Source organism: Telopea speciosissima, chromosome 7 (assembly GCF_018873765.1).
Source record: "Telopea speciosissima isolate NSW1024214 ecotype Mountain lineage chromosome 7, Tspe_v1, whole genome shotgun sequence".
Classification (NCBI taxonomy): Eukaryota; Viridiplantae; Streptophyta; class Magnoliopsida; order Proteales; family Proteaceae; genus Telopea; species Telopea speciosissima.
In genome coordinates this window covers 7,703,325-7,716,400 of record NC_057922.1, presented here as the reverse complement: position 1 = coordinate 7,716,400, position 13,076 = coordinate 7,703,325, and the positions used below count along the sequence as shown (strand labels likewise).

Here is a 13,076-nt window from a genome sequence, read left to right as displayed (position 1 = left end):
TTTTGAGGAGTATCTACACATGAGGTCTGGTAAATAATCCCATGTGCAAATAAGTAAGACTAAAACGTACTAACAGTGTACTCAATGCCATTATCAGACCGAAGAATTCTGATTTTGGGTTCAAACTGGGTAGCAACCATCTTATGAAAATTTTGGAAGATCGAGGACGCATCACTTTTTTGTTGCATTAAATTGACCCAAGTAGTTCTACTGTAACAGTTAATAAATGTCACAAACCAACGGAAACCAGAAGAAGAAACAACACGGGCAGGACCCCACACATCCGAATGAATCAAACTAAAAGGAAACAAGCTACGTTTATCAGAAACAGGATAAGTATGTCTAGTTTGCTTTGCTAGAATGCAAGCATCACAATGAAAATCATTCAAATTACATAACTTGGTAAAAGCAGGAAATAAACTAGAAAAAATTCTCAAAGGGAGGGGTCCAAGTCTACGGTGCCAAGTATGTAAATCTTGAAGAGGTTTAGTGGAAGTCTCAGGAGAAGAAGCCACTGTTGATAATGCAAGGGAAGGCTTTTCCAACAGGTATAGGCCACCTTCCGTCCTACCAGAGCCAATCGTATTGACCCTTTCCAGATCCTGGAACACACAATGAGAAGTGAAAAAAATGATTTTGCAATTCAGTTCACGAGTAATACTACTAATAGATAACAGATTAGTAGAAAAATTTGGAACATGAAGAACTGAAGACAATGAAAGGGAAGGTGAATATTTAATAAGACCTTTCCCAGAAATTAGAGAAAAAGAACCATTAGCCACCCTAAATTTATTGTTACCAGCCAATGGAGAATAATGGGAAAAATATGAAGGGGAACCGGTCATGTGATCTGTAGCTCCAGAGTCAATAATCTATGGAACTGGGTTAATAGAGGAGCTATGACCATAAAACCAAATACATGAAGTGGAAGGTGCAGAACCATCAGGGGAAGGTGTAATAGTGGGAGAGGCTACACTGGCATGGGCCAAAGGTGTTGAAGTCCGAGTTTCCAGCCTAGACATCAAACGATGCAGGTTGCTCAGCTCATCTGTTGAGAGAGGGGCATCAGAAGAATCCTCATCAGTGACATACTGATGGGCAGCACTGCCTCTAGACCGTGGCTAACTGCGTCCACGAGATTCCGGTGGGCGACCATGTAAATTCCAACACTGATCCTTGGTATGACGTTCCTTTTCACAGTAGTCACACTTTACCGGAGGTTTACCAGGTTGAGCAATACCATGAACAGAGGCTCCACTAGACCTAGAGGCAGGGGCCGAAATCCCCTTGGTAGACCTAGAGGTAGGGGTAGTATAAAGAGCAACACGCTCTACAGGTGGGGGATGAACCATTGCTGCCCGCCTGCTCTCCTCGGAAGCCACGATTGCATAAGCTTGTTCAAGAGAAGGGAATGGATCCCTATTAAGCACATGGGAACGAATCTGGTCATACTCCATATTCAGTCCTGCCAGAAAATCATCAACCCGAAGGTTCTCTTCCCACTTGCGATAGGCCATAGTGTCAGCCTGGCATATAGCAGTAAATTTCCCATAAAAATCCAAGGTCTGCCAAATACCTCGCATGGTATTGTAGTACTAGTTGAGAGTAAGATCCTTCAGCTCCATAGTAAGAATTTTCCGACGGAGTTTATAACACTAGGCAGCATTACCAACCTTAGAGTAGGTTTCTTTGGCAATACTCCACACAACAACAACATTTTCCAAAAGGAGATAACTTTGGGAGATGGAAGGATCAATAGAACTGAGAAGAAAGGACCATCACTAGACATTCATCAATGTCCCATTCATCTTGAGCCTTACCAGCAGTAGGAGGATGAATAGAAGTGCCAGTCAAATGGCTAGTCAAACCACGGGAACCCACAACAGGGGAAATAGATCTTGACCACATGAGATAATTGTTCCCGTCAAGTTTGACAGAGTTAGTCTGGAATGTTGGAAATTCCTTTTCACGATGCACTGAGGATCCTCCCTATCCAGAGGAAATAGTGGAGTTATCGTCGTCAGACATGTCTGCTGGTTACAGAAGCCAAATCTCTCAACCCAAAAAACAGAAGCACCACATACAAATCTCAAAAAATAAGGAAAGGAGATTTAGATCATAATGGTGGAAGAAAAAGAGCCCGGGATAAACTCACCACCAAGGGAAAGAAGAAGCAAAAAACAAGGAGGCGACCCCCGGGAAAGCGAAAAGAGGAGTCGCAAGGTGGCTGGCGGTGGTGGCGAAGGTGGTTAGCAGCTGTAGTGGCGGTGTGTCTCGCGAGAGTGGCGGCGGTGGAAAGGGTGACTGTGTTGCGAGGTGGTGGCGGCTATGCTACAGTGGCAGCGGTGGAGGTGGTGCAACATGAGGGGAGGAGGCGTTGGTGATCTTCTTAGGCATCCATAAGGACACGAAACCCTAGGTTGATCGTTATTCGCTCTGATACCATAAAGGAATCAATCTTGGGAATTGGGGAATGACTTGTGTCATTATGACACAGCCTAGAAAATGGAAAAAAGACAAGAATGCCCATAGGGCAACATTACAATATTACCTAGGACAAAATTACCCTTAATCCCATATTACAACAAGAAGAAAGAGACCCATTAGCTACTCAGACTGTGTCTTTCCCCGGATGAAGGAGAATACTGATGAAAAAGGGTAGAAGAACCTATCATATGGTCAGTGGCACCAGAGTCAATGATCCAAAGACTGGAGACTGCCGTTGCACAATGACTCCCTATAGGAATACCTGAGGAAAGTGAGAACCAGAACCAGAACCAGAAGGGGTAGCAACTGTAGAAGATTGGGCAGCAGAGACAGAGGAGGCCTTTAACATCCGACGAAAAGCTTGAAGTTCTTCCAGAGAGAGGCCATAGTTTGTAGGAGGGGCTGCAGTGGTTTCAGTTTGATTTGCCTTCGCAGTAGGCTGACCACGACCCTTGCCACCACCACGACGTTTGCGATTGGCTTCAAACAAGTGACCTTAGTGGTTAGGTATTGCTTAGGCTAGATTTCTAGATTTACTTTATTACCTTCGTAGTTAAATTAGATCTTTATTTTCAACCTTCAGCAATAAACAGAGCCCAGCGGAACATGAACCAGAAAAAAAAAAGAGACTACCTCGTTCGTCGATCAGCAGGGTAGAGTAATCAGCAGTAACAAGTATGACTTCATAAAAAAAAACCCATCAATCTTCGTCGAAACCCTAGTTCCTTTTTCTTCTGCTATGAACTAGGGTTTCCTTCTTCAAACCAGAAACTTAAAACGACTCTCAAAACAGCAATTATAGTAGAGAATCAGGTGCTGGTTATAGCTCTGATATTATGTGGCAAACCAAGGATCTGTAACTAGTACCTGTGTTTGAGTTAAAATAATACCGCAAGCGTACGGGTCAATCGTAGCTACGGGTTGAACACGAGGAGATATACGCCACTCTATTTAACTAACTTAAAAGTAATGCAAAGTGAACCAAATTAAAGTGTTAAATTAAACTAATTAAACTAATGAAAATTAATGCATCCTAACTCATAAGCATCTAACAAAATTAAGGGATTAAATTGGCGTCCTAACACATGAGCATCTAACCTATCAAACTAAAGCGAATTGAAAGGAATAAAATTGCAACCTCATATAATAACCACATAAAAAGAAATAAGGGAATAAAAGTGCATCCACAAACCACAACCATATAAAAAAAATAAAAGAAATAGAGGGAGAAGAAGAAGAGGATAGAGAGAGATAGAGGAAAGGGAGAATGAGATTGAGAGTTTAGATAGTAAAACCTGGATGTGCTTGCATGAATGCAACTGAAAAGCTTGAATACTTCATAAACTTACCTTGGCCTCCTCTTCTAAATCTTCAAGTCTTGTCATCAACTTAAGAACTTAGACTAGAAGGCTTAAAACCTAAACTAGAATTAAGAAATTACAACCCAATTGAAGACTTAAATTGAAATTGAAGCATAAACTAAACCTATTACAACCATTAAATGAAAATCAAAAAGCAAACTAGAACTTAGAAAAGTCAAAAATCACAACTTAGAAGGAGAAGAAGAAAAGAAATTTTACTAAGTGAATGAACTAAAAATTACACTAAAAACTGAATTAAAATTGAACTAAAAACTGAACTAAAAAACTAACTTGTTACAACCCAAAGGGCAAGGGGTATTTATAGGGGGAAGAGAGGAGAAGAGAGAAGAGGGAAGTGTAGGAGAAATATTCCCTAAGAAAAGAGAATATTCTCTTCTCCTTCCTCTTTTACAATGCCTTGAATCCTAAGAAAAAAAGAAAAAAATAGAAAGAAGAAGAAGAGAAGATTGTTTACATAGACCTTCTATTTCTAGAAAAGTAAACTTCCAATTCTAACAAGTGCTTCCTTTTCTTTGTAGATATCTTCTCCAAGCAATAAAATCAAAGCATCTTTGACTTTTCAACTTTCCATAGGTGAGAGAATATCTTTCAAAATAAATCTATCCCAAGTAGAATTCCAGGAGTGCCCTTAGAAAGTTGGAGGAGAGAGAGAGATGATTAGGATTTCACTCATAATTAATGAAATGCCAAATCTGTCCTTCAAAAAAACGTGGAGCATGGGGTGCTTATATAGGTCTCACCATTGTGTTCCTTGCGAAAAATCACCCAAAATAGACCCAAATTTCGTCCAATTTGGAGTTCGGGAGCCCAAGATATCTCAAGTTGAAGTTGGACTGTCCAGAGCCCTCCAAATGGAATCTTTCGGGTACAGGAAATATAACTTCTGGTTATTGCGTTAAGGCCCTTGGAATCCGAACTTTCGCTTCACTTTGTCTCCAGCCGACTATCAATAATTACAAATAAACCCCTACAGATCATTTTCGCGCGTCGTTACGGAAACGGCCATAACTTCTTCGTTTCAACTCGGAATCAAGTGCCGTTTGAACCGTTACGAAGCTGACTCGATGGGCTACGCATCCAAGCCATTAACACCTCTAAACAGCTTAAAAAACATTTCCTTAGCATCATCTCCTCCATTTCACAAGAATTCACCTAAACCCTGAAAAGCACAAGAAAGCACCGAGTAACTCTGTCCAATGTGGTAAAATATATGCTTTATGCCCTAAGATTTCACACATAAATGTGCTCATCAACCTGCAAGTAGGGAAGAGAGAAGAGGATGGAGAAAAGGAGATTGCCAAAGGAGAGACAACCGATAGATTGCAGTCTCCCCCCAATGTATGTATTAATAGAACCAAAATAGTTACAATCATAGTTGGAATAGGAAGGACAGTCCAAGTCTAAAATAGGAAAACAAAGATCTAATTTAACTAGGAAGGTAATAAAGTAAATCTAGAAATCTAGCCTAAGCAATACCTAACCACCCATGATAGGGACACTCCCCCTATCGTGGTACACATCTTAACACTTGGGAACTTGGAGAACCTATCACTGCAGTTCTTATTTCCGTGTAATTGTTACTGGCAACTAGCTTTCTCCTATGTTTAGGGTCTATCTTCCACATCATTCCTTCCTCACTATCTCAAGCCACATGTTTTTTGGCCTTCCTGCATTCAACTTGCAACTTATCCTCACTGGTGCATTTGTTGGTCACGACAATATCATTTCGGATGACTTTCCTTCTTCAACATCAGCTTTAAGCCTGACATTGAAATTTACAAACAGATTATACTTTTTTTTGGTGAATAAAGAATTCATTGCCAAAAGGAAGAATAGGGGAAAAGGTCCAGGGGGGGGGGGGGGAGCTATACAAAGGCGCACCCTAGGAAGGGCCAGAAGGAAGAAGAAGAGAAACAGGTAATCCCCAGATAACAACAATATGCCTGTTCCTTGGGGAGTCAATAATAGATCTGTGAGGTAACAAGTGAATATTTGAGCTAACGTAAAAAAAGATGGCCTTCCAAATCATGTCAAGGGAACAGGAGTTGGAAGTCCATCTTCGAAGATTTCGCTCCATCCAAATATGAGATATATTAGCACCGAACACTAAGTTGCCAACCACATCGCAGATAATATTTGAATTTATTGTGGGCTGCAACTTTGAGTAATATATGAGATTTCTGGGTTAAAAGGTGCGAGCAGTGCCAGCTGGTAAGGGCCTTGGTTTGTTGTGGCCAAATCTTGGGATCGAATCCCTCCTTCACCTTGGGTGGTGGGGGTATCTATATATATAATACTTTCCTTTTCAAAAAGATAAAAAAAGAAATTTTCTTTGAGTAGCCTTATCCTTGACTAATGTAGGTTAGGCTTTAATGCTACAAATAATGTCCTTATGGTGACTGGATATTGACCTTCGTGAAACTTGTGGTATGTCTCTGTTATATCCAGCTTTAATTTCTTGTCTATTTCACAGGGCAAGGTTGATTTCAAAGACAGAGAAACTTATGAGTGCCTCTTTAAGGAGTATTGGGAGAGGGTTAATGAAAAAGAATGCTTAAAATTGGAAACTCTCCATATGGCTGACACTCAATTGAAGAAGGGTAAGCAATATCTAAGTGGTAGCTACATGAAAGGTGAAGAAGATTGTCTTGTATTAAGCTCTGATAGTGAGCATGTGGAAGGCAAAATTGTTGATGGCGAATTCCAATGCCATGAGGAACCCAATGGGTGGCAATGTACAACGAAGAAGAGGAAAAGAGAGTTCGAGTCAAAGAAAAAGGAGTTAATTGGATGGGGATCAAGTTCACTTATACAATTTCTTGCTTCCATTGGCATTGATACTAGTAAACAGCTTTCTCAGCTTGAAGTGAATTCAATCATCACAGCATACATCAACAAAAACCACCTCATGCATCCCGTAAGGAAGGAGAAGGTTCTGTGTGATTTAAGGCTACATTCTATTTTTGGAAGGAGATCCATTAACCGAAATCAAATTTTTGGCCTCCTACAACCACACTTTTCTAAGAACCAAGAACAGCCAGAGGAAGATAAATTCAGATGCAGTTCGGAATACAATGGAGAGGATGGCTCAAGTCCATGTAAAAGACAGATGATGTCAAGCTCAGGCAGAAGAACTCATAAGAAGAAAAAGGTTTTGGAAGTTCCACAGAGCTGTTTTGCATCTATAACTCCTAGAAACATTAAGTTGGTTTATTTGAAAAGGAGTTTGGTTGAGTATCTTTTGAAGACTCCTGAGACATTTGAAGAGAAAGTTGTGGGTAGTTTTGTAAGGATCAAATGTGAGCACGGTGACTGCTTACAGAAAAATTCACACCGGCTTCTTCAAGTTACAGGTTATTGCTGTTGTAACTTTGTTTTGTATTGATGAGCTCCAATTAGAATTGCTTATTTCTTCTCCATGAATTGTTGCCCTGGTCACCTTGGGACGCGAGCTTAACCCTGGTCTACAGAATGACATAATTATGCATCGTGCTCCCTGAAAAGGGAGGTCTCTAACTCTTCAACCTTTACCCTGCTCCTTAGTATGTCAGTCTGATTCTTCTTTTTCTTCCTTTGGTAATGCTGAACAGTCATGGGATCTACATCATACACATTTCCTCATTCAAATCACCATATAAGAAGGCATTTTTATATCAAACTGATACAATGGCCAATCAAAATTGAAAGCTAAAGAGATAAGCACACGCACGGAATTGAGACAAGATACTGGCGAAAAAGTCTCAAAGTTCACCATAGGTCAGTGTGTATCCTTTGGCAACCAAACAGGCTTTAAGCCGTTCAACAGAGACATCGGGGTTATACTTAAATAGTATAGATCCAACGACACCTTACCAGGTCCTTACCTGAAGGTAAATCAACCAAGGTCCAATTCTGGATGAGATAAAGCTTCATAATAGTTTTAGGGATGGAATGAGAAGATAATGACAAAGAAAAGCTATGTAAAGATGATGTAAGGTGAGAAATGGAAACAAACTTCTCAGTGGGATAAACAACCAAGTATTTCTGTGTACAGAAATGAGTACCTTTACGGAGAGCCATTGTTAAGTCATCAGACAAAGGGACAGGAACTGCGGGCAAAGAATCAGATCGCATGGAGGGCACTAGAGAAGTGGCATGAATTGTAGGCAGTTGCTTAGGACGACGTTGATACACATGTAGTGTTGCTTTCCGAGGAGTAAACACAAAATCAGTCAGAGGAAGCAATGAAGGAGAGCCATTGTTAAATCGTTAGACAAAGGGGCTGGAACTGCAGGTCAGGAATCAGGCCAAATTGAGGGTACTAGAGCATTAGTAGTAACTGTAGGCAGTTGTTTGGGATGGCGTTGATACACTTGTAGGTGCTTGCCGAGGAGTACACACAGAATCAGTCAAAGGAAGCAATGAAGGAAGGGGGAGAAAATTCAGTAGCAGTAGCTAAATTAGTACTTGTAGTAGAAAAATATTGAGTATTTTCAGAAAATGTAACACCTGCACTAATGAAATGCCGGTGAATAATAGGTTCATAATCAAGAAAAACATGCTTGGTAGCCCTGGGAGACAACTTATCAGTGGTCAGGTGCAAATTATGGACAATGCATGTGCATCCAAATATAGGAAGTGGCAAGCAAAACAAAGATTAAGAAAAACGACGGATAAGGGAGATTGATTATTAAGAATTGAGGAAGGCATGCAATTAATTAAATAACAAGCGATTAAAACAGCGTCACACCAAAAACTTGTAGGCTCATTCATATGAACGACTAATGATTGGGCAACCTCCAATAAATGTCGGTTTTTCCTTTCAGCTACCCCATTTTTCTGAGGAGTATATGAACAACATGTTTGATAAATAATACTATGGTCAAATAAAAAAGAGGAAATCTGAGTCTATACTCAAGTGCATTATTAGATTTAAAAACTTAATAGAAACATCAAGCTGAGTTTTTATTTCATTGTGAAAAACTTTAAAAATAGATAGAAACATTGAGCGATTTTTCATTGGATACTACCATGTTAAACGTGAATGATCTTCCACAAAGGTAACAAAATAAGAGACTAATTGAAGAAAATAATGAATGACTTCTAGATTCACTACAAGTGGGAAAAGAAGAACGGTGATGCTTTCCGAGTTCACGGGCTTGCAACTCGAAACTATGTGTTGAAGTTTAGACAACGACAAGTGGCCTAAGCGATGATGCCACTGAAGAGGAGAGACACTACTAGAAGGTGTAACAATAGCCGTAGAAGCGGTGTCACAATTGAGATAGTATAAGTCATCCATCTTACTCCCTCCACCAATTGTCTTCTTTGTCTGAAGATCCTGGAAAACCATGGAACTAAATCTCGGTTTCACAAGAAAACGAGACGAGATGGTCATCGACTTTAAAAAGTCCTATGTTTCTACCCAACTCGACCAGATTCGACCATATTTCGCTAGTTTCGACTTGCCACCTATATAAGTGTCACTTATCCCCATCGAAACTTGAGGAAACCTGGTTGGAAATTAGGATAGGCACCTATTTATGTTGAAGGAGTTATGTTCCAACAAATCCAAGATTGCTTAAATCTGATTTATATTGAAGGATTTATGTTCCGATCAAACCTAATTTGGTGTGTGCGAATGCTGTTTAAAATCGCACTGAATGAAAAAAAATTTTTAGACATCAAAACAAATGAGTATTTTACCACACTTTTGGTTTTTAGCAATGTTTTACCATAATTAAGATTTGAGAAAAACCCCATCATTAGAAAGTTGAAAATTTCACCTACCGTCAATTTTTGTTCTTGAATTTGGGGGGGGGGGGTTGACCTTTTATCCTTTTATTTTTTAACTAATTGTAGTGGATTCAAATAGGGGTGTATTTGCTTATTTATGAATAATATCTTAAGTAAATGAAATAACATATATAAAACCATTTACTTTTTGGCATAAATAAGTGTCTGTCCTGGTTTCTAGCCAATGTCTAAGAACAATATACACGATCAAACTTGGGTAAAAACCACAAGTACCATTTTGAGTTTTTTTTTTTTTTTTGGGGGGTGAAAATAGATCATGCATTGTGTTTATAATGTCAAAAATAGGCCGTATACAAAAAATAGATGAAAAAAGCATTTATGGGCCTCGAAACCACCAACTTGAGTTGGCTGGGAAAAAATCACAGGTTTCGACAATATCTTGCTTTCTGGCTGGTAGAAACCTGGTCCAAACCCGAGTTTTAGAACCTTGTGGAAAACCGAATAGGTAGGGTAGAAGGTAACAATACAATTTAGGATGCGTTTGGTCTACCATTCCTATTGATCTTGCTGGACCTTCTACCTCAGTTGGAGCATTTACTTCAAGGAGAGGAAATGGATTGGGTAGACTAGCTAGCATGCTTGAGTAAGGTTTCGGAGAAGTAAACAAAAGTTAGATGATCTATCGAGTAAGGTCTCTTGTATGGATGGGCGCATGTAAGCTGTCGAAATTTTTATATCAAGACGTGTGCTTCCACCGCCTCGACCTTCTACCTCTTCAGCACTAGTTGCACTACCAACACCAAGCCAATGAAACCATGATGCAACTTTTCTTATTTATCTTAGAAACTTTTTAATTTATGTTTAAGTTTAAGTTCATGTATTTTCCATTCTCTTTGTAATTACACCTATAATTTCGTCGGCATGATTATGTAATTTAATAGTTGTAATTAACTTATTACTTTTATCGACTTTATCACTGCTCTAAGCAGCGTTATAGTTTGTCTCTATTACCTAATGTCTTTTATTTTCTTTAAAGCTTTTAATCCTAAAAGAGGTTTACTTATAGATCGGTAAACCTGAATATGCTGCTAACTGTGAGGGAGGTTCAGAGAACTTTGCTCTGATACCACGTTGTCATACCCCGTCCAGACTAACCCAGGTTATGTGACTGAAAGTCCACAGACATTCCCAAAAGCACCAAGACCACAGTTCTGTGGCCTACCTCGCAGTTAAAAATCATAATGATCAATAAAGAAGTCAAAGAATGCAACGGAAGATCAAAATACTATTATAAACGTCAGTAACAGAGTACTAAATGATAACATAAATATTTACTTAACCATACTGTTGATCTAAGGTTTACAATCATTCTTATATATATACATAATATCCAAAAAGATTAACTTACATAAAAAGGAAATTTCACAAGTTGATCAAAACATAACCCATCACTCAGCAACTTCAAGCAGTAGCCACTAAGGTACAATTATCATCAGCACATGTATCTCTATGCCCATGCTGCTCAGCACCACCAATGTCTGATCCTTACTCGACAACGAACTGAGATGAAGGATCCACATCCATCATCATCACACCAACTGCCATATCTAAAATAAAGGTATACCGAGGGATGAGCTCCACTAAGCCCAGTGAAGGAAAACATGCAAACAGATGCATGTCTCAAGTCTAATCATGCAACTAACAACAGATCTAGGTCTCATGAGGTTAATGCTACTGTAACAGGTATGATATTCTCAGTTCCGGAATCACACATTAGACCCCAAGAATACTACTCTGATACAGTGGAGACCTGCCGGTACCGGAATCACGCATTAGTCCCCAGCAAACCCCCAAAGTTAACCCTACTGTACATCCCATTCCGGAATCACACATTGGACTTAGGAGACAACAAATGGCATTCCGGAATCATCCCTTCGGACCTACCACAGGTTATCCAATACGTTACTCCTGTTGGCAAGGGTCGTAGCATTGGGTTTATAATATCCTAGCCATATGCACCTTCTAATATGTATGTCATGTAGTTACATAGCATATAGAATATCCATCCAATTCCAACATCATCTCTCAATCTCATACATCATACTATTTCATCATATCATTCATAATAGTATGCATATGCATTATGGAATGCAACCTATCATCATGCATACATCTAATTCATAAAAGATAAGCTAAAAACTACATGATTATAACTCTGATATGGTGAATGTACAGATGCAACAAGCTTAATATAGGAAAAACAAATAAGAAACACACTCAAATTTAAGTCAATTCCCACTTACCTTGAGTTGGAGAGTTACATAAGTAAGTAAATGATCCAACTCATAAATAAGCCTCACCAAAAGAAGATTACACCCTAATTTTATAGCACATAACATGAATTAGGTTATGGAATAAACCCAAGGTAAAGCCCAAACCATTTATGGCAAAAACAGAGCCAGCAGAGGGGGACTGGATGCAGGCTAGCCCAGGGACCGGTTGGATGGCAGTACCTCCATCCGGTGGTTGTTACAGTGTATAGATTTGGGTGCTCTTTCATAGATCTTGCCATGCACAACTCCAAAATCATAAATTAGTTTGAAGGGGATGGAGAACATACCATTTGGGTCAAATCAACCCAAATGCATGTAGGGTTTAAGGCCTTAAAACCATTTTGCCTAATTTTCTAAGCCTGGGCTGAGATGAGTTATGAACTCAACTGAAAACAAAGAAGGAAGAGGAATTGGGCAGATCAAAATGGGTTTGATAGCCTACCAGAGATATGAAATGGTAGAGATGGTTGCAACCCAACTAATCGGTCCTTTCCCAGAGCTTCTCTCTCCAACAACCAAGTTCTCCAAGCCTTCCTTCTCTATCTCTTCTTTCCTTTCTCCAGAGTAGAAAACCGATTCCAATTTGGGTAGGAAATGAATTCCTAATGCTAAGTCCCTCTTATATAGGTAGTCATGCTAGGGTCTGTTTGGTTTGGGCCAAAATAGAATTAGTTTGGGAATTAGATTCTCTAAACTACTTAAAAGATAATTAACTCAAGAATGACTTATGGTAACTCAAGAATGACTTATAGTCAAGCCCCGAGAATGATATCTCGCAACATAGTTGGGAGCCCAGTCGTGATGGTACGCGGGCAGCTCAAACCAAACGAGGTACGTGGGTCCCATCGGGGAAAATTACATTTCAGCCAAAACTACACAGTTAAGACCTTTGCTTAATACAGCATTACTAACGGGTTCTTACCTATGATCCGGCTTAAGAGATTGATAGGTTTTGTATATGCTCCACCCAACATTTATCGCATGCAAAACTTATATGCGAGGTCTCGTCCGGTTCCTCAGGTCCCAAGATAGCTGCATCAGTTGATTCTTCGGGATCCACCATTGGTAAACTAGGGGATTGGTCCGAATCCTCAATTGATAAGGCCCACTACATTGAGGCATACATAGTTGCTGAACC

General features: G+C 39.6%; 1 protein-coding gene across 2 annotated transcripts in view; it reads left to right on the top strand.

The window, feature by feature from the left end:
* The window catches only part of LOC122668139, a 62,087-nt gene that overhangs the window by 32,732 nt on the left and 16,279 nt on the right, over positions 1-13,076 (top strand). For both annotated transcript variants that reach the window (XM_043864721.1, XM_043864720.1), the window contains exon 4: positions 6,343-7,222. In XM_043864721.1, coding sequence (XP_043720656.1) covers positions 6,343-7,222 — 880 coding nt within the window. The remainder of the gene's footprint in view (positions 1-6,342; positions 7,223-13,076) is intronic.